The sequence below is a fragment of the Pongo pygmaeus genome, chromosome 2 (assembly GCF_028885625.2).
Source record: "Pongo pygmaeus isolate AG05252 chromosome 2, NHGRI_mPonPyg2-v2.0_pri, whole genome shotgun sequence".
NCBI classification, from domain to species: Eukaryota; Metazoa; Chordata; class Mammalia; order Primates; family Hominidae; genus Pongo; species Pongo pygmaeus.
Window position 1 is genome coordinate 164,053,820 of NC_085930.1, and position 22,869 is coordinate 164,076,688.

The 22,869-nt window shown below is 36.3% G+C and overlaps 1 protein-coding gene across 8 annotated transcripts in view; it reads left to right on the forward strand.

Annotated features, from left to right (window-relative positions):
- The window catches only part of MME (membrane metalloendopeptidase), a 106,235-nt gene that overhangs the window by 40,317 nt on the left and 43,049 nt on the right, over window positions 1–22,869 (forward strand). For all 8 annotated transcript variants that reach the window (XM_054480049.2, XM_054480050.2, XM_063661310.1 and 5 more), the window contains 9 exons: window positions 558–638; window positions 737–832; window positions 945–1,063; window positions 2,820–2,885; window positions 16,570–16,704; window positions 18,677–18,778; window positions 20,556–20,692; window positions 20,802–20,895; window positions 22,006–22,134. In XM_054480049.2, the coding sequence (XP_054336024.1) occupies window positions 558–638; window positions 737–832; window positions 945–1,063; window positions 2,820–2,885; window positions 16,570–16,704; window positions 18,677–18,778; window positions 20,556–20,692; window positions 20,802–20,895; window positions 22,006–22,134 (959 nt within the window). The remainder of the gene's footprint in view (window positions 1–557; window positions 639–736; window positions 833–944; window positions 1,064–2,819; window positions 2,886–16,569; window positions 16,705–18,676; window positions 18,779–20,555; window positions 20,693–20,801; window positions 20,896–22,005; window positions 22,135–22,869) is intronic.

The following is a 22,869-nucleotide window of genomic DNA, read 5'->3' on the forward strand; positions in this document are numbered from 1 at the left end:
CCAAGTCCCTCCTATCCTCTGTTCTCTGTTCTCCCCTCTTCTAGAAGTTATTTTGTAGAAGAACAATTTTTCTACTTTTTAACATTGAAACAAGTAGGACAATTCAGTTCATTCATTTGGAGCATGAACAGTACAGTCACACAAAGATAATTATTTTCCAGCCATCAAAAAGACTATTCATACTAAATTCCAAATTCCTCTGTGTTATTGTTTTCTTTTTAATCTCAATTTCAAGAAAAGTAGCTGTTACCTATGGCAGAGCCGTATGCATCACTGTTCATAAAAAAAAAGATAATCTAGTCAAAAGGACTTTCATCTAAATTGGCTGAGTAAACTGACTCCGAGTTCTGTGCTAGGAATGATAATCTGGTAAGGGGTTTGGTGTTTCCTATAATGTTTTGGAACTGGGGGGAGGAAATGAATGTACCTCCAGAAAAGTGAGGTTTTTTTTAACTGAACCCACCTTGCAAATGTTAATTACTGCAAATGAGCAATTATGTTTGCATAGTGCAAATGAGCAATTATGTTGATGCATTTTATTAAATGTCCTATTTCAGATGTCCTTCAAGAACCCAAAACTGAAGATATAGTAGCAGTGCAGAAAGCAAAAACATTGTACAGGTCTTGTATAAATGAATGTAAGTGCTCTTCATTTGATTTCATTAGGAGTATACATATATTGGTGCCAAACTATGCCTAGATTTCTAATTGAATTTATGTTTGTTGTTTCCAAAAGCTGCTATTGATAGCAGAGGTGGAGAACCTCTACTCAAACTGTTACCAGACGTATATGGGTGGCCAGTAGCAACAGAAAACTGGGAGCAAAAATATGGTAAGGCAATTTTCCTACTAAAAAAAATAATTTCCACATAAAATCTATGTTATTATAATATCATTAGTGAACTAAAGCGTCTAAAGATATATTTTATCTTTTATTGCTTTAGGTGCTTCTTGGACAGCTGAAAAAGCTATTGCACAACTGAATTCTAAATATGGGAAAAAAGTCCTCATTAATTTGTTTGTTGGCACTGATGATAAGAATTCTGTGAATCATGTAATTCATGTAAGTTTGTGTGTCAAATTACTAAAGTTACCTTTAAATGGTAATAAAACTTCCACACACATTGTTGTTATTGATATTTAGAAATAATGCTATTTTCAATTGAATTGAATAAGCAACGAGGTAGTATATTCATGCTTTGTCCCTAATACCTGGAGTTCCAATTTTGAAAGTATTTTCTTAATGTCGTGTTTTAGACACTCACCCCTTGCTTCTGCTACCTCTGTTTTAGATACCTCTCCCTTCACAAAACAAATGATAAGAAGGGCTCTAGGCCCCTCCTATTCACAAAAAGTTCCTAATTTCTTTGTATAGCACTTGAAAGGAGCATGCTTTGGTTTATAGAAGTAATGCAGGTCTAGAAACCAAAAAATAATAATTGCTTTCAAAAAGAACACAGAAAAGGGATTTTAAACATCATTTTTTTTCCTCACTAAAGAGTATCTGTACTTTTTTCTCAACTAAAGGTAAATAAAATGCCTTTCTTTTAAAATGGATTTATTGTATTTTTACAAATGTAAACAATTTGATTTAGGTGTCACCTAAGACTAGATTAATGAATATGTTTGGAATGTACTGAAAAATTTAAAGAGTTTTTCTTTCTTCCTTTTTTTTTGTTTTTTTTTTTTTGGTTTCCTGTATAAGAAATTATACAAAAAATTGCGGGCTACTGAATCACCTAATCATATCTGTGTCACTATTGCATAAATCTTTATGGTCATTTTTGTTAAAATCATGAAAGGAATTGAACCCAAATCTCCTGCAGTGGACTCTCTCTCTTCTGAAACTTTCTCCTTGCAGGATCACCTTGAGGACCAGGGGGTGGGGAAGGATCAGGGCCCTTCATGTGGAGATATCTTCTGGCTCTTTCTATACCAGTTCTTTGGGTTATGTTTTCTTTTGTATTGGCCTAGGCTCTCCACAGCTGCTAGGATTCTCTCTTTAACCCAGAAATGCTCTGTTTGGCCTCCTTACTCATGTTGCCATGCAGTGAGTAGGAAACAATCTTGCAAAGCTGCAAGTATGCCCAGGTAGCTCTCACTTGGTTATTAAAGATGGACCAGACACATTAGCGCAGAACTGAGTTTCCTCTTTCACACCCTTAACTGCTATCTGGGTCTACTGAGGTTCTTCTGAGCAGAGCAGCTTTGGGGAGAACCAAGGAGAAGTCGCCTCCATTCCCTTAGGGTAGAGAATCTTAAAAAACATTTTCTGGCACAAGTTACATTAGCTAAAAGATTCTGGAGTTACCTTAGAGGTTTTCCACTTCTCCCCTTCTCCCCATCCATCCAAATCAACTTGAAGAATATTAACCCACTCCCACCAATGAAAGGGGATCCCAACTAAGGGTGGAAGCAGATGAGAATGTTCCCAGGGGAGCACATTAGAATCTCAGCAAGCTGGGAAATCTGTGAATATGTAATTTAGAAATTTCCACGTCCTAGAATCTAACATGTTTTGTCCACTTGCACCTTCTGATCTGCATTAAAAATCCCTCCTAGTAAATCTTTTGTTCACTTTCTTTTGTTTTCCTTAAATATCTGCAGCACAGTCCTCCAGATTATCTAACTGCCCGTTAGTATAACACTTACAAGTAGTGTAGAAACCATTTCCTAACTAGGTATTTACTCAGTGTCTGATGGTTACCCCATAAACAGCAAGAGTAGGATCTTTCACATACATGTAGGCATGCTTGTATTTTTCTAACTTTTCTATATTCACTGAATGATTTATTTTCTTTTATGTATGTTTTTTATAGATTGACCAACCTAGACTTGGCCTCCCTTCTAGAGATTACTATGAATGCACTGGAATCTATAAAGAGGTAAAAAGAAAAAGAAAATAACCAAAACCAAACTACAGAATGATCTGGTGTAAACCTATAAGTAATGAAAAAGATAAAGCCAAATTAAATTTAGCCCTCTGATGTTTTTCATTCATGACAGGGACTTAAAATCACACATAATAGTGAGCTGTCTTTGATGGAATGAACGTTCTTAATAGAATGAATGAAGGTATTTTACAAAACTAGGAAACTTGAAATTCCTTATTTGTATCTTGGTTTTTAGTATTTAAAACATATGATCGATTTTGAAAAGTTAATTTAAAATATTTTAATCCACCTGTAAACTGCATTATTTAAAAAATGAACAGATTTATCATGGTCTAGGGTGGTGCTGGTGAGGACCAGAGGGTCAGTGAGAGATACATTCTGCAGCATCCTTCTGGAACCATCTGATTTGACTGTCAGAGAACTATGCAGGTAGTGACATTGGGCTCAGACAAACTTTTGCAGCTACCTTGTGACCCTAACATTGGCCAGGTAGCCAGTGGGCATCATATCCCATGGTGGACATTTGGATGTCCTGGAGTACTTTCTTATTGTCTCACAACCTTGCCTCCCTTGGGCTGATGTTCATGTGCTCTTCTTTTTTTTTTTTTTTTTTGAGATGGAGTCTTGCTCTGTCCTGTCACCCAGGCTAGAGTGCAATGGCACGATCTTGGCTCACTGCAACCTCCACCTCCCTGGTTCAAGCAATTCTCTCAGCCTCAGCCTTCTGAGTACCTGGGGTTACAGGTGCTCACCACCGCACCCAGCTAATTTTTGTATTTTTAGTAGATACAAAAGATGGGGTTTCACCATCTTGGCCAGTGTGGTCTCGAACTCCTGACCTTGTGATCCACCTGCCTCGGCCCTCCAAAGTGCTGGGATTACAGGTGTGAGCCACCGCACCTGGCCCACGTGCTCTTCTTACAGAAGTAAGGAACAACAGGAGACAAAACTAATAATCTTACACATTATTAGATATTGGGGAAAGGTGTTGGTTCTACAAAGGTTTGTCTTATAATTATTTTGTAGCTCAAAAGTAAGTTATCTGTGATGATCCTAATGGCTCACAGTATAGTGATGTGACTAAAATTACATTTTAATTAAAATTACTACCTAAATATGTTTATGATTGGCATTTATTTTGCCGAATTATGAAGTTCAAATAACATGGAATGAATTCACTGTAAGGTATATTTTTGAATGACTGCACAACACTGAAATGAAGAAAAAGATACATCATCAAAGGCCACAATTAATAGCACAGATAAATACATGGATGTGGGATAAAATTTGAGTTCAGTACAATCTAGTTGCTGTGTGGGGTACAGCTACTGGCTTTAAGAGCAATGCAGCTGCTTTCTGTTACAGATTTGAAAGTGATTGAGGAATTTTGGTTCACTATCGTACATTTGTGTCACCATGAACTGGGATGCTTTTCATATTTAGGATTGCGTTCTTATATCAAATTTTTCAAATCCTATGATACATATTATTTTTACATTTTAATTCTGATATCAAGGTATACCTGGCAGTCGATGTATATATTTAAGGCAGTAAAAGTTTTTTTTTTTTAATTGTTAAGATGTTGTATTTTTGCATTTTATACTCAATGCTATCCCATAATCTCAAACAGGTCACAAACTGGCAGTCTTTGGCTTGAATCTGATATAGAAGCATTTTTGTTTAACCTATAGTGGTTTTTTTTTTTAAATTTTGAATTAGTTGCCAATATTTTTCAGAATTGAAAGATTTCATTTGAGAATCCAGATTTCTTAGTAAATCAGTAGAATTTGAGCCCCTAGCTTGCATTCTTATATGGCAGCAATTGGCCGGAGTGGTGTTGTGGTTGCTCCTTTTAGAAAGGGCATTTATTGGCCGGGTGCGGTGGCTCATGCCTGTAATCTCTGCACTTTGGGAGGCCAAGGCGGGTGGATCACCTGAGGTCGGGAGATCGAGACCAGCCTGACCACCATGGAGAAACCCCATCTCTACTAAAAATACAAAATTAGCCGGGCATGGTGGCGCATGCCTGTAATCCCAGCTACTTGGGAACTTGGGAGGCTGAGGCAGGAGAATCGCTTGAACCCAGGAGATAAAGGTTGCAGTGAGCCAAGATCGCGCCATTAGACTCCAGCCTGGGCAACAAGAGCGAAACTCCATCTCAAAAAAAAAAAAAGGGCATTTGTTCTCCAGGTTTGAACAGTCCTCATCAACATGATTCATTGATTTATATTGACTTCTCGGTTCCTGCAGGCACTTGATTTTGCATATTAGTCTGGTCTTGGCTAAGCCACAGCAGTAAAAACACAAATACAGTAGCTCAAACAACAAAAAGTTTACTTCTGTCTGTCATGCCAGTCTGGAAGTAGGCAGGCCGTCCAGATGAGGCAGGAAGCTCTGCTCCATGGGAATGTCTGGGAGCCAGCTTTCTTTGATATTTTTGCTCTAACGTCAACCTCCTCTGGTGTTTTTCTTAGTCTATTTGGTCAAAATTGGTTCACCAGTGCCCTGTTCACATGTCAGGCCACAGGAAGAAGAAAAGAGGGAAAGTGGTAGACAAATAGTTAACTTTTATGTAAATGGCGCAGAACCTGCTTACATTCCGTTGCTTAAAACATTGTCATGTGACCACAACTAAATATAAAGGAGGCAGGAAAATGTAGTCTTGAGCAGAGTGGCCATGTCTGTGCCTTGTTAAAACTTGGTTGGCAGAGAGGAAGGTCATATCATTTAAAAGATGAGGAGTACATATACCAACGTCATTTAGCAGACTCTACCACAGTTTACATCCACTGATCTAGGGAATACTGTATTTGTGATCAAATAACACAGTGGTGATCAAATCTAGAATCAGTAATATGTTTATAGAGTTTATGAGTGAGAAATCTGAGGCTCAGAAGTTTGCCCTCAACACTCAGCAGAACAGTAGTATAGTGGCAAACTTTGGTCCTTTTCTCTTCTTCATTCTACTACATTATTACAATTTCTTAAGAGTTGGTACTTCATACTAGTAGAGTTCTTTGAATGAGCAAATGATAGAGGAAACTAACCTGCACTGGCACTTACAGCCCAGAAGTTATTCTCAGCTTAATTTAGGTGCTCTTCAACCATCTGAATCAGACTAGCAAACACGCAGCATGCTTGCTGCCTTGCTCCTCTTCCATAACTATGTACTTTTGGTGACATCCTTCTTTCCTGCTAACCTGAGATCTCAGAATTCTTCTTAAGGCAGTGCTTCTAGCTGTAAGCAATCTCCTTTCAGTGGAAGGGAGTTGCATATAAAATAAAAGCTACATGTCATCCCAGAAATGGGTAATTATCTGAATATTTCTGCACCCTCTCCCTCTTTTTAAATCCATTCTTTTGGGCAGGGGGGTGAGAGTGTGTGTAGTTACAGTAAGAATTCCAATGTTATCCTTATTTTTCCCATGACATTTTCTACTCTCTCCTAATCCCTACCACCTGCAATCCCTCAGTTTCCCCTGCATTTCTAGCAAGCTATCAAATAAAAGTTAATTCTAGTTTTTCCACTACGCTGCTATCTTTGAAAGATGTCAACCACCTTAAGTATTTCTGTCTTGTGTCATTGCTTCGTGAACAAAAAATGGTGCAAAGTGTAGAATAACAAGTTTACCTTCAGTAGAGGAGTTATAAATCTGGAAGGAATGTTAATGTCAGTGTATCATTGGCCTTCAATGATTTTCTCCCTTATAGGCTTTTATATATGCTTTTCCTTTGCTTAGAACTTGCCCCCCACACACACCACCTGCCTACACTCTTTCCTCTAATTTAGTTTTCCTAGCACCCAGGTTTCTCTATACTTTTTATTTAATGTCTTTTTTTTCCATAAAACTGTAAATGAAGTGGAAGCAATGCTGTGTCTCATTGCCCTTTGCTCTTTTTCTAATACCTACCTCAGTTTCTGGCCCTTAAATACTGCAGAATCAGCAAATGAATGATTGAGGGGGAAGATGGCAGGGAAGAGAGGAAACAAAAGAAAGAAGAACCCAATCTTTTGGAAGCCCTTCTTGTTTCCTTCCCTTGATTCTGGGAAACATGAACTCTAGGGCATCAACAGCTAATAGCATACTTTTCTTGAGCATTTTACAAACTCTGTGTTCTCTTTTCTCTTTTCAATCCCCAGTTACTTCTTTCTTGATTCTGGGAAACATGAGCTCTAGGGCATCAACAGCTAATAGCATACATTTCTTGAGCATTTTACAAACTCTGTGTTCTCTTTTCTCTTTTCAATCCCCAGTTACTTCTTTGCTAAACTCAGTTTGCCTGAGGTATATTTATACAATCAATGGGTATCATACATTTGCAGTTTACATTATTTTATTGAAAATAACCAAGAGAAGTTTTGAGAATTGGCATAGGGTCACCAACTTTTTTTGTCAAAGAAAGATGGTCTTAGACCAGAGAAGGCTGGCTTCCTTGGCCGTCGCTTTAGCCTATAACTTTAAAACTTTAGTGTGGGGTCTACCTTCTGCAGATATGCCTCAGAGGCTGAGGATCAGGGAGGGCCACACTCCCTCTTCAGTCAAAAGTACTCTAATCATAGGTCTCCTTTATCAGATTATTAACTCAGCCCATTTCCCCAGGTCTTCTTTGATCCTTCCTTCCAGGATATCCAGGTCATCCAGAGGTATCATCTTCCATAATCTTAAAACCAAACTTCTTATCGACTATGAAAATAGCCCCTACAATTACTAAGAAAGATCATTTCACTTTATAGAAGTCCTTTTTTTTTTTTGCTTTGGATACCCTCATAATGGAATTTTTTATTGTAATATTTGATTATTATTATAATCTAGAAAGGGAAAGTGATATAGAACAGTTGCATCATCTCAGAAAGGGGCCCACATTCACCTTGTCTGCTCTTCCTAACAAACTGTTCTCAAAATGTTCTCATCAAGGAGCTTCTTGTGCTATATCTTTGTTAAAGAGATGGAGCCTGAGTTCTGAGGTATTCTGATTATCTGAAGAGATTACTTAATGACACACTGCTATCTCAAAGAACAGAAACACGGAGATTCAAGACAATTCTATTCCTTACAGAGGTACAAATTTCTATGCTAGGAAAACAATACGAAAGATACACATGACCCATAAACATAACCATTCCCATTCACAAAATTTTTAAATGAAACCAACCAGCAACCTCATGTGAGAAAGTTCTTCTATATTGATTCACTGAGAGAAGTGAGGACCTTAATTTTCTTAAGAAATCACCCACCTTCAGAAGAGTCTGAACTCTATGTTGGGGGTGAATTGGAATTGGTCTCAAAGCTTCCCTTTCTCTACCTTCTTAGCTTTTCAAGAGCAATTGTTATCTTACTTTGTTTTCCTTCATAAGGAAATCTGAAGATTAGGAATCCAAAATATTTGAGCATAATTAGATAATAGATATGTTTATGCTCTGTACTGATGTTTGTCTGAGAAGGAGGAATAAGCAAGGTTAGTGGTTTCCAACCCTAAGGACTACTTTGTGTGTGCCAATTACAGGGCTCTGTGCAGAAACACCTCACATATACACACACTTCAAAAGCCACTATGATTTATTTTTACTTGTGCATTTATACGTCAACAAAATATTTCTTTGAGTAGAGCATTTCAAGACTACAAGAAAAGTAAGAAAACCACTCGGGCTAGAGTTTGAGAGCATAAGGAGGCGGGGAAGGAACAGGAGAGTAGAAGCTACAGGGTATACTGCTGCAGGGCATGGCTAGGGAGAAGAAGCCAGAGTTATAAAGAAGTGTAGAGCCTTCACAAAATCTGGAGGTTCATAAAAATAGAGACATTTTAGGGATGAGGATAGAGGACTTGGAACATGGGCACAACGGACTGAAGCCAGAAAGCAATGCTCCTAGGAGCCAGAGTCTGTGCTCCTAGATCAGAAAAGCCAGGAGAAGTCTCCAAATTATATGTACCTGGGAAAGAGCACAAGCTGAGATTGGCTATCCTGTAGATGAGCAGGTGCAAGCTGGAACTGGGATTAAACAAGAGGGGATTTTCTTTGTCCACCTACCCAATGTACAAGCTGAGAGAAACTGTTCAGGACTTGAGCTAAGAATAGAAGTTCCAAGGAAACAGGAAGTGAGAGAAACTTAATATGTTTACAATTTGACTTCATTTTTTTTTAATTCAACAGATCTTCCTTGAGCTTATGCTATGTGACAGATACTTTTCTAGGCAGTAGACATTCCAAGGAAACAAGGTCCTTGTTCTCATGGAACTCATGTTCTGATGGGAAGACATAGACAATAAATAACCAAGCAAATAATTTAAGGAAATGAGACAAATTGTGTTATAAAGAAAATAAATCAAGGTGATAGAATAACAAGTGACTGAGGTAAGGCATGGGTGATTCAGTTTGGCTTGCTTAAACCATCTCTGGCTGTTGTTTGCAGAATGTGTTTTAATGGAAGCAGAGAGATCAGAGAAGGCCACATGGTAATTCATGTGAAAGATAATGATGGACTCAGATGGCAGCAAGTCAGATAGAGAAATCTGAGCAGATCTAAGATAATCTTGTGTAGGTGGCTCTATCATTATAGGGAAACAATTTGTGTACTTTTAAACTGCTCGGCCAATGTGTGCCTCAGTGATACGTGGCGGAGCTCGTCTCACTGCATAACACAGCTATGACATGATAAGACAGACCCTGCAAAGGAAACTGCTGACCTCACTTTGTCCTTTCTGGGTACCAGGTGACTAATAGTCAGAAGGTTTCACTCAGTCCAGTGATCTGTGTTTAAGAAAACAAAAGGAGGCTTTCAAACATGAGATTTAGTGAATATGACAGAGAGTTTTTTAGATCAACTGAACTCAGTTTGTAAAAAAAGCTAGATTCAGCCCCCCAAGCATGGAATAAACCTTAGAAGTTATGCAAGAAGTTGTACAAATCTTCAGGTTCTTATTGATAACCTGATGAAAGCCCCAAACAGTCCCTATGCTGGTCCAAGTTTGGATCCTCTTAGGTCCCATGTTCCTCCTGCCCTAGTGTCCTGCTTGACTGGGGGCTATTTTTTATTTCCAGTGCCCAGAAATGGCTGTGTGACTATATGTTTGCAGTCTGTTGGAGGGAAGCAGGTCTCTCTGCTAACAACTGCACACTAGCTGACATGCTGCTTAAATTGAGAAATGTTTCTAAGCTTTTTTGATAGGAAATAATATCTTTCCTGCTTAGCTTCCCTGTGTGTTCCCCAGCAAACTTCTGGTGTAGCACTATTAAATATTCCCCAACATCAGTGGCCAAGAATGACACAGTTCTGTGACTCCTCAGTCACTTCATGCTCCACATTAAGTGGAGTTTCTTCCTAGAATGGGGAAGACAGAACATTGGTAAGAGCTAGGTGTCTCAGAATCTTTGGAAATAAAATCCCTGATCCATAGGTAGTTGGCTCACTAGGTTACCCAGATATCAATCTGACAGGAGAGTTTTCTGTTCCTCCCTGGGTCTTGATTGTCATTCGTTAGGAATGATATTAAAGTTTGAAGGACAGTAGTCAAATGGCATTCATTTGCTCTCTTCCTCTTTGGCAAATCTAACAAACATCAGGCTTTTTCCAGGCAGGAAGAGCCTCATTTCTAAAGAGCCAATTTACAAATATCATTACCTGATTCTGCAAAATGAAGATAGTCCTAATTAGAGTAACTATCCATGGTGTTGGGTGTTAGTAAATATCATCTCATTGGTAGTGTGTGATTTTAAAACCCACAAAACTGCTATTATATGGATTTTATCTAACTGTTTAAAACTGATGATCGCCTTTGAAACTACTGTTATGAATACTAGGATTTACAATTTTTTTTTAAAGAAAGGGCTACATAAATGTTTTGGTGGATTCTTCTTCACTTAAAGAATCATTGATTTGCTATCTCAAAGCTTCAAGAAATCTACCTTATGACTGTCAAAAATGAGAGTTGACTCTGGCCTCTGTTGTAATAACTAATTGCTCTCTCAGTCACACACACACAAAATTAAATTTGGGTTTAAAAAGTATCGTGGCCAATCTACTTTTTAAGTGTTAAAATACATGTTGATTTGCCGGACGTGGTGGCTCACGCCTGTAGTCCCAGCACTTTGGGAGGCCGAGGTGGTGGATCACCTGGGGTCAGGAGTTCAAGACCAGCCTGACCAACATAGTGAAACCCCATCTCTACTAAATACAAAAAATTAGTTGGGCATGTTGGCATATGCCTATAATCCCAGCTAAGGCAGGAGAATCACTTGAACCCAGGACACGGAGGTTGCAGTGAGCCGAGATCGCGCTCCAGCCTGGGCAACAAGAGCGAACTCCATCTCAAAAAAAAAAAAAGTATATATATATATAACTTTCTTCCAAAATCATGACAATTATGATCATTTCACATTTTCCATATCTGGAAGTATCATAATAAAGAAAATTAAAACCTTAAGGTAGAATCACATCTCGTACAAGGGATTTAGCATGGCAGTAACCTTAAGTTCTGACACCAGATAAATTTGGAAGTCAGGAAAGATAGTCATGATACTAAGACATATGTTTTAATCAGTTACATTGGAGTAGTTACCAGGTAATGGAATTCATTAAAAGAAGTGGTGTATTCCATGTAGCTATATTAAATACTCGAGCATCCCAGAAGCTAGTGATACTATATGCTTCCAGTTTTCTGAGAAACTTGACCAGTTTAGCAGACTAGAAGCATCATCCAAAGTTCTTGTGATTGCCTTATATCAAAGTTCTATAGTCTTTAAATACATCGGTAAGGATAAAGAGACTGGAGCAGATCCAGTTTGCTGAGTCAACAAAGTGCCCAGGATGATTACTGTTATTGTTTTCTCACTTCATCAACAAAAAGCATCCCATATATATATGTATATACACCATATATATATATACATACCATATACATATACACACACACCATATATATATATACACCATATACACCATATATATGGTGTGTGTGTGTGTGTGTATATATATATACACACACCATATATACATGTATATACATATATACATATATACATGTATATACATATATATGGTGTGTGTATATATATACACACACACACACCATATATATATGTATATACACCATATACATATGTATGGTATACATATATATATGGTATACATACATATATATGGTGTATATATGGTATACATACATATAATGGTGTATATATGGTATACATACATATATATGGGATATATATGGTATACATACATATATATGGGATATATATGGTATACATACATATATATGGGATATATATATATGGTGTGTGTGTATATATATATGGTGTGTGTATATATATATGGTGTATATATATGTGTATATATATGGTGTGTATATATATGGTATATATATGTATTTTCCAATATCAATTTTCCAATATCAATTTTCCAATATCAATCTACTGAGATTGGTATATATCTATAGATCTACATATATATATATATATCTCAATCTTATATATATATATATTTATAAATCTCAGTAGATTGATATTGGAAAATTCAAACTACCATTTTGTTTATAGTCAGTAGTAGTACCCTGCTAAAAGTCGATTGATTTATATGCTTTGGGAATACAGTTAATTCAAAACACTGCATGCTTGTAGTTTGGAATAGTTGGTCCCATGAGGTATGAACTCAGACATGCTCGTTTACTTCAAAGTGAAACAAAAATTCTGATTACCTTTAAATAGAAAAAAATTGAGTTGCTGAGAATATACATAAAATTGTCTTTTCATTTCTGTTACCTTAGTGATTAGAGTTTTTTAAAAATATAATTTCAAGTTTTATTTTAGATTCAGTGGGTACATGTGTAGTTTTGTTACATGGATATATTGCATGGTACTGAGGTTTAGAATATGAGTGACCCCATCACTGAGGTAGTGAGCATAGGCCGTCTGTATGTCCATAAGTACCCAACATTTAGCTCCTACTTATAAATGAGAACATATGGTATTTGGTTTTCTCTTCCTGCATTAATTCACTTAGGATAATGACCTCCAGCTGCATCCATGTTGCTGCAAAGGACATGATTTCATTCTTTTTTATGGTTGCATAGTATTCCAGGGTGTATATGTACCACATTTTCTTTATCCAGTCTACCACTGATGATTCTCTAGGTTGATTCTACGTTTTTGCTATTGTGAGTAGTGCTGTGATTAACAAATGAGTGCATATGTCTTTGATAGAATGACTTATTTTCTTTTGGGTATATATCCAATAAAGAGATTTCTGGGTCAAATGGTAGTTTTATTTTAAGTTCTTTGAGAAATCTCCAAACTGCTTTCTGTAGTGGCTAAACTAGTTTGCATTTTCACCAACAGTGTATAAGTGTTCCCTTTTCTCTGTAGTCTCGCCAGCATCTGTTCATTTTCGACTTTTGATAATAGCCATTCCGACTGGTGTGAGATGGTATTTCATCATGGTTTAGATTTATATTTCTCTGATGATTAGCTATGTTTAATGTTTTCTCATACATTTGTTGACCACTTGTATGTTTTCTTTTAAGAAGTGTCTGTTCATGTCTTTTCCTACTTTTTAATGGGGCTACTTGTTTTTTGCTTGTGGAATTGTTTAAGTTTCTTATAGATTCTGGATATTAGACTTTTCTTGGATGCCTAGTTTGGGAATATTTTCTCCCATTCTGTAGGTTGTCTGTTTACTATGTTCATAGTTTCTTTTGCTGTGGCAGAAGCTATTTAGTTTAATTAGGTCCCACTTGTCAATATTTGTTTTTGTTGCAATTCCTTTTGAGGACTTAGTGATAAACTCTTTCCCAAGGCTGACATCCAGAAAGGTATTTCCTATTTTGTTCTAGGACACTTAGAGTTTGAAGTCTTATATTTAAATCTTTAATCCATCTTGAGGTAATTTTTGTGTATGGTGAAAGATAGGGGTCCCATTTTATTCTTCTGCATATGACTAGCCAGTTACCCTAGCACCATTTTTGAATAGGGAGTCCTTTCCCTGTTGCTTATTTTTGTCAACTTTGTCACAGATCAGATGGCTGTAGTTGTGCTGCTTTACTTCTGTGTTCTCTATCCTGTTCTATTGGTCTGTGTGTCTATTTGTGTACCCAGACCATGCTGTTTTGACTACTGCAGCATTATGGTATAGTTTGAAGTCAGGTAATGTGATGCCTCCAGTCTTGTTCTTGTTGCTTAGGATAACTTTGGCCATTTGGGCCCTTTTTTGGTTTTATATGATTTTAGAATTGTTTTTTCTAATTCTGTGAAAAATGACGTTGGTAGTTTGATAAAAAGAGTGTTGAATCTGTATATTACTTTGGGCAGTATGGCCATTTGATGATATTGATTCTTCCAATCCATGAGCATGAAATATTTTTATTTGTTTGCTTCCTCTATGATTTCTTTCAGCAATGTTTTGTAGTTCTCCTTGTAGAAATATTTCATCTCCTTAGTCAGATATACTCTTAGGTATTTTTGTAATGTGTATGTGTGTGTGCCTATTGCAAATGAGATTATGTTCTTGATTTGGCTCTCAGCCTGAACATTATTGGTAAATAGATATGCCACCAATTTTTATACATGGATTTTGTACCCTGAAATTTTTGTGAAGTTGTTTATGAGTTCCAGGAGCCCTTTGGCAGAGTCTTCAGGATTTTCTAGGTATAGAATCATATCATTAGTGAAAAGAGAAAGTTTGACTTCTGAACTATTTGGATGCCTTCTCTTTCATTCTTTTGCCTGATTGATTGATTTAGGTAGGACTTCCAGTACTGTGTTGAATAGGAGTGGGGAGAATGGACATCTTTGTCATGTTTCAGTTCTCAAGGGGAATGCTTCCACATTTTGCCTATCCAGTATGATGTTGGCTGTGGGTTTGTTATGGATAGTTGTTATTATTTTGAGGTATGTTTCTGCAATGCCTAGTTTACTAAGGGTTTTTATTATGAAAGGACATTAGGTTTTATTGAGATTTTTCCCACATCTATTGAGATAATCCAATGGTATTTGTTTTTAATTCTGTTGATGTGGTGAAATTCATTAGGATCTTAATGCAGATTCACAGATGAAAAATTGTTATATTGAGTAGCAAATCCATGGATAGCAATCACAGCTAGATAGTCACAGCATTACAAAGTATCCATGAAAAGAACTGTTTACTTAGCATTTAGTAAAAGTCATAGAATACCAGTATATAAACCTCTGGACTTACAAATTGATAATAATTTTGTACATTTTTCTTAAGTTCTTGCTTGATCGAATATTTCTATTTTCCTATTAGTTTTAGGTTTGATTAATGGATCAGTGTAAATTCAGATGCACCTTTGCACTCACAGTGAATATATGGATGTCCCTTTCACTTCTAATTGTTCAGTAAGGATGTAAAATATTCTTAAAACTGTGAAAATGTTAAAGCACATTATAGCACACTTTATAGCCTTTCTTTGTATTTACCCTGCAAACAAGTCTTTGAAGCATAGAAATCTCACCTATCCATAATCACAATTGACTGCTTTACTAAATTTTAAAATGAGGTGGAATCGTAATGTATTTTAATTGCTAATAGGTAATAATGGCTAATAAATAGCAATTGGTTCAAACCTAACAAAAGTGGGACTCTATTTCCTAGTGTTCTTGCCACTGTGAACTTGAATGAGGCATTTATATATTCTGTAAAAGGTTAGTAATACAACTATTCTATAGTTTACTTTTGCAAATTAAGATGTATGTGAAGATAAAATATAAATAATTTGAGTTATTAGAAGAAAACTAATATCTAAATCTATGGTATCATATAGTGAAATTTTACAGTAACAGGAGCTATTTATGGAATTAACTAAAACCTACAGGTGTGTGTTGGTGGAGCTCCTGACAACACAGCTTCATAAAAAAGAAACAGCTTGACTCAAGGAGACAGATAAAAAGAAGTCTGATTATATTATATGAGTTTGTGGTCATTTTTCCATGAATAGTTGAGAAAATGACTATGAAAAAGAGATTTGGTAAAGAAATGTATTATTATGGCTGGGCACAGTGGCTCACGCCTGTAATCCCAGCACTTTGGGAGGCCAAGGCAGGCGGATCACAATGTCAGGAGTTTCAGACCAGCCTGGCCAACATAGTGAAATCCTGTCTCTACTGAAAATACAAAAAATTAGCTGAGTGTGGTGGTGGGTGCCTGTACTCCCAGCTACTTGGGAGGCTGAGGCGTGAGAATTGCTTGAACCCTAGCAATGTAGGTTGCAGTGAGCTAAGATAGCGCCACTGCACTCCAGCCCAGGCGACAGTGTGAGACTCCATCTCAATAAAAAGTAAAATAAAATAAAAAAAGAAATGTATTATTATTCATGGAAAACGTTAGTATATGTTATTGCTTATCAAGTGTTTTGCAACTCATTCCGATCAAGGCAAAATAACTTTATTGAAAATTGAAAATTACAGTCTCCATAACCAGGTGGTTATACATTACTTAGTACTTTCAAAGTGATACCTCATTGCTCTCCTTTAAGCTTTAATTCAAAGATATATTAACTGTCTAAGAATCTGTGCAGGTCATTTCTTTAAATATTTAGAAAAGGATTTTTATTTTACTAAGATTATCTATTACCAAAAATTAATATTGAAATGAAAATAAATTTTAAGTACCATGATGAATATTTAGAGCTTCTCCAACAGTTTAGTGCTATTTTTTTCTTGCAGGCTTGTACAGCGTATGTGGATTTTATGATTTCTGTGGCCAGATTGATTCGTCAGGAAGAAAGATTGCCCATCGATGAAAACCAGCTTGCTTTGGAAATGAATAAAGTTATGGAATTGGAAAAAGAAATTGCCAATGTAAAACACATTTTTTTTCTGATACACTGAATAATGTCAACCGCTTTTTTTCTTTCCCCTCTCTATCATACTTTAAGAGTAAAAGGTACAGCACTTTAACCAACTAGTAAAAATGCATGGCTTGGTAATAGATCATTGACTTCAAAAGGACCTTTGAAACTAAAGAATTTTATAGTAAACTGGGTTCCTGACATTTAAAAGACACACTAAATTGGACAAATATTAAACTAGAAACACTTAATTGCCTTTTATAAGTGGATTCCATCAGAATTCTACCGTTTACAGTGAAACTGTTGTTAGATGCCCTTCAGACTCAGAGCAAATGCAAAGCTGTTTTAGTTTTGATATATATAGAATGTTACTTTATTTTAAAGTTTAAAGTGATCACAGAGATTGTCTCTATTTCTTTGCTAAGAAGTATTAACCCCTGAACATAGCCATGTGGCAATGTGATACCACTGAGTTCAAATTGTCAGGCTGCTGAGCTGACGGAGGGTAAGACAATAATTTCGCAACAAAGCCCAAGGAGTGTATTCCTGAATTTCTTCTGGCTCTAGATCAACCCTTGGAGTCTGAGTTGGCACTTTCTTCCCTGAGGATTCTTTGATAGAGCACTGCAGTCTCAAGTGAGTGAACTCTGAGTCTAAGCAGCATCCAGGTTATTGATTAAACCCATGGTCAGAGTCAGTCTAGGACCCACAGAGTTCTCTTTGTCATTGCAAACGACAACCTGCATCCCTGACTCCCTATCTGCTTGCCCCTGCCATCTAAGCTCATCAGAATCTTGAAGAGTCAAGATCATGGAGGGCAATTTTAGCTTTCCTGGGGCTACGTGAAAACAAAAATCTCCTATCAGAACCAGGGTGTTCTTGGAGCTGCCACTGAGTGAATAGCATTTGAATGGGTTACATGTGGTTCTGTGTTGGAAACAGACTTGCTAGAGGAGAAATGTTTCCTGCTCTGGGTTTTTGCCACTTGCACCTTCCCAGACCGTGCTCTCCTTTGACCAGCGTCAGCTCTGTAGTGTTGTGTCTTACCTCAGCATTATGTGTCTATATTTTCAGTCTTGTATTAGATTCTTGTATTAGATTGGCATGAGGCCTTAGACGTCTTTGAATCATTTATGCATCTCTAACAAAATCCAGCATAGTATTGCACAAAGGACATGCTCAATAAATAATTGTTTTCAGTGAATGAATAGGTAAGTGACCTAAAGGGGAAACTGGAGCCATTGTCACTGAGAAATAATTCCAATTTTAAACCTTTACCTTTTGTCTCTTCTCACTTAAAATTGCTTTTACTCATTTCAGCCACTAGTTGGGGAGTTGTTATTGCAATTTTTCTTTTTAATTCAGTGAAAGAAATAAAATTGGATGCTGCTGCATGTAGAGCACTAAACTGGTCTGGCAGGATGGGAGAACAGTCGCAAAGGTCCATGATGTTGCCATTCTCAGATAACTTGCAACCAAATTGTGCTCCGTACTAGGAATTTTCTCTGTTACTTGCCATAAATTCTTGTAGAAACTCTTGCACCTTTTTTTTCCTTGCTGAATTTTAACTAGGACACTGAATGGTAATGGTGAAGATGGGAGAGAGAGTATTTAAGAGAGAAATTGGAGATGACTATATCAAAGAAAGTTAAAATATGAAACATTCACAGACACAACTGAACTGGCCATTAGCCATAGCTCATAAATATTGCTTATATGGCTTGGCAGTTGTCAAAATGTAGACAGATTTTTTAAAAATTTTAAACTTGACACCACAGCCAAATCTCAATAATTCTTACTAAATATACTCCAAAAATCTCTTACATTTCACTTTTTTTGAAATGACAAAACAAATTACAAAAAAAGTACGGAATAGGACTTAAATTATGTTGTACCTATCCTATATTTTTACCCTCATATGTAGTTATATTTTTCTAAAGAATTCTTAATTCTAAAATAATGATTGAAAATTAAATCCATAGGCTACGGCTAAACCTGAAGATCGAAATGATCCAATGCTTCTTTATAAAAAGATGACACTGGCCCAGATCCAAAATAACTTTTCACTAGAGATCAATGGGAAGGTAAGTGGTAAGTTTTTTGTGCTCTCTTATTGTGCCATTTTCTAAATTATAACATTGAAATACTCTTTCTAAAATTCATCAAGTTTTTATTTATTAAACTTGATGATATTAAAAATTCATAAAGTTTTTATTTATTAAACTTTAATAAATGGGACTTCAATTCCTTTTTTTTTTTTTTGAGACAGGGTCTCACTCTGTTGCCCAGGCTGGAGTACAGTGACACAATCTTGGCTCACTGTAACGTCCACCTCCCAGGCTCAAGCGATTCTCCTGCCTCAGCCTCCCAAGTAGCTGGGACTACAGGCATGCACCACCACACCTGGCTAATTCTTGTATTTTTAGTAGAGATGAGGTTTGGCCAATCTGGTCTTGAACTCCTGAGCTCAAGTGATCCGCCAGCCACAGCCTCCCAAAGTGTTAGGATTACAGGTGTGAGCCACCACTCTCAGCTGGTAAAATTCCTTTTAAGGCAGCTATACAATAATACTAGAAACTCCCATAGGAAAGGGTTTGGAAAATACTAAACTGAAAATCTTTCTGAGAGGCCATTATATAGTCATCAGACTTGGATAGTCACACAATAAAAGCACTAGATTTCCTTTTAACTCCAAAAAAGGATAATTCATTCATAGAACTTCCCATGTTCTCATCAAGGCCATCTACAGAGGTGTTCAGAACAATAATTCAGAAATAGGACACAAATAAAAAGAAAATCTCTCTCATAGATTCCATTTATAAACAGCAATTGACTTCTGTTTCCTTACCTAGTATCCAATAATCTCTTTTTGTGGCTATGCATTTATTCTTATGTATTAGTTGATGCCCACAGCCAAGAAATGAAGCAACATCCATGGGAAAATCTACAGACTACCACATTCAGTGATGACATTCTCTTTGGCACTAATTCTAGTTAACAAGGACTTTTCCAAAGGCATACATTATTGAGTTAGACATCTTACATAGAGTTTTTTAATATAATAAGTGTTTAATAAAATGTGTTTTGAAAGAACGACCTAAACCACCAAAGGAAATGAAGAAAAGTGTATAGCATAGCACCCCATACTCAGTTAGTGATGTGTGCTTGTGTTTGTGTGTGTAAAATACACCCTAAGATATTGATAGTCTTAAACATTATCAATTCCCATTTAGAAAGACAAGATTTCATCTTTTGACAACTCCAAACTTAGCTTCTGAAGTATAAACATGGCATGCCTGTAGACCCAATATTGACAATTGAAAAGATGCTATTTTCTTTGACTTTATAACATCACTGTGCCACTGCTATAACAGTATGTTTTCATCTGTAATAGGATTTCCACTGAGATGTGTTCCTGTGTTTGAATGAATTGTTTATTAATATCCACTTTTAAAAAGCTAAACACTTTATACACATTTCCATTTTTGCATAAACCAAAAAAGCTTTATTTTTAGATTTAAATTTAAATTATATTTTTATTTTCTGTATTGGTTAGACAAAGAAGATGACATTAAGCCTAATTTCTAGGTATATGTTCCTTAAGCTTAAAGGCTTTGTTTTCGCTCTTAAATGGTTGGTTTAATTATGCTATGTAAATAATCATGTTGCAGAACTAGTTTTTATTTAAAAACTGATTGAAACAATTGAGGAAGAATCCCAAGTGAATATCAAACTGATCAATGTGATAATTATGTGATGCAACTGACACACTTTAATGTCCAACCCTCTAACTATACTGAATCTTGGAACCAAGAAGAGAAATCCACAATTTCTGAATGTTTCATGCCTGCTTTTTTCCAGCCATTCAGCTGGTTGAATTTCACAAATGAAATCATGTCAACTGTGAATATTAGTATTACAAATGAGGAAGATGTGGTTGTTTATGCTCCAGAATATTTAACCAAACTTAAGCCCATTCTTACCAAATATTCTGCCAGGTAGGTATGTCACAGTCCCCATGTCCTCAAAGTTTGCATTTCATATCACTCTTCAGAATCTTTGCAGCCTCATCTTTTCTGTTGCTGGGTGGTGGTTTCTTTTATACAGAGATCTTCAAAATTTAATGTCCTGGAGATTCATAATGGATCTTGTAAGCAGCCTCAGCCGAACCTACAAGGAGTCCAGAAATGCTTTCCGCAAGGTGAAGAAAAAATCTCTCTTTTCTTAAGACTTAAAGCATAAAGTGATATATGGTTATGAAGGCTTACCATGTACACTGCTAGGACATAGTGAACTTTGCGAAGGGACAAAATGCCAAAGTTGGTTATCTTGCACATATTTAGGACATGTTGCCAAGGAAGATAAATCTTCATGGGCTTTGCCATCTTAATGATGGTCTATGTGGCACCATGATTGCATTGTCCTGGAAGGAGTTACATTTGGTTATTTAACCAGTTCATGAAAGAATACTGTCTTGATTTTTTTTTGTTATTGTGTTAAAAGTAATTTCGGGGTTATCTATTTTAATTAACTTGATTTTCAGGTGCTCACTGCACACTGGACATATACACAGATGGACAATATTGATGTGGGCAGTCTATTGAAAGTACCCCTACCTGGAGTTAAATAAGACCTTTTCTTAGCCTATATCTATGTTATTTAAACAATCACCATTTTGGTACTATGGTGAGGGGAGTAGGCGGTAGGGGTTGAGGAAGGAGAGACTCCAGCAAACATGTTAGTTGGAGTCTTGGAAAGAAAATAACGTTGATTAATTAAAATTTCTAGTTTTTATCCTTAAAAAGAAAATGTAGACATCTTTTTAAAATTAAAGAATGCAAAAATGTGTTGTGCTAAATCTCCCTTCCTTACGTTATCCTGTTATTCTTAAATTTATACACATACAGGTTCTGTAAGTACTCAGAGTTCAGCTAAAACCTTGAAAAGCAGTAATGTGTTTTCTCATATACCATATTTCCCCCATTACATTTATTGACTATGACTTCACATTTATGTTTGTGCAGTGGTTACAATGTTGTATTTTTTTCAAATGCTTTCTACAATGATATTAACTTGTAATAGCAAAAAGTTCTACTGGGGCATCTACTGAAAATATGCCTGGTTTTCAGATCATATATAAGTAAACAATCCATTTGGATTACATTTCATCATAGGCTAGGAACATGTGCCTTGTGAGGAGATGTGATGAATATTTCAAGAACCTAGATGAGACATTTGTGAAATGTGTGCTCTTAACATGCTCCAGACCTTTCCTTCTGGTCAAATGCCATTTCCTTTTTCTCTTCCGTAGGCCCTTTATGGTACAACCTCAGAAACAGCAACTTGGAGACGTTGTGCAAACTATGTCAATGGGAATATGGAAAATGCTGTGGGGAGGCTTTATGTGGAAGCAGCATTTGCTGGAGAGAGTAAACACGTGGTAATGTTTTCAGAATAATACACTGTCAGTTATACAGGACACTAACAGTTTGTTCACACTGATGAGCAATTACAGTTCTCCATCATTTGGCTAAAATTTTATTAATTTAGGCAGAGAACCTCTGAATCATAATATCCCATTGTTTCCCAATAAATCTTCCCTTGCCTTCCCCAAGAGTCTAGTTATGTTTCTGCTCCTAATACTGTCTAGTCCAAAACCAACTCACCATTTTCCAGAAGCAGTGTATTTGGAGTACCCAGTAACATGTTCTATTGATACAGTCATTTATAAACTCTTCTATTATCAAAATTGCCCCAAAATTAGTATTTTCTTAAAAACATAGAAAGTAAAACAGGATTTATTTGGAGTATAAGAAATGTGCTTTATTTTTCATTGTTAGGAAAATGAAGACAGTGGAACTTAATGGTATGGTGAAAGAATTTATTGAAATGCTACTTTATGCTTAGCTAAACCACTAATGGTAATGACAGCCCTAATATTTTATGTTAGGGCCCCCAGTTATCATTCTTCCAGTATGATAGTGAAACCATTACATTCTGAAAATGATTTTTACTTTAATGCATATATTAAGACCTATTTAATCAAGAGTGTTGATAATAGCAATATTGCTTTTAAAATATAATGGTCCCATATATCTGTTAGCTTCAGTCACAGTTTGTCTATAAATTTATGTTTATTAACATATTAAGTCATACAAAGATAGCATGTAGCTCT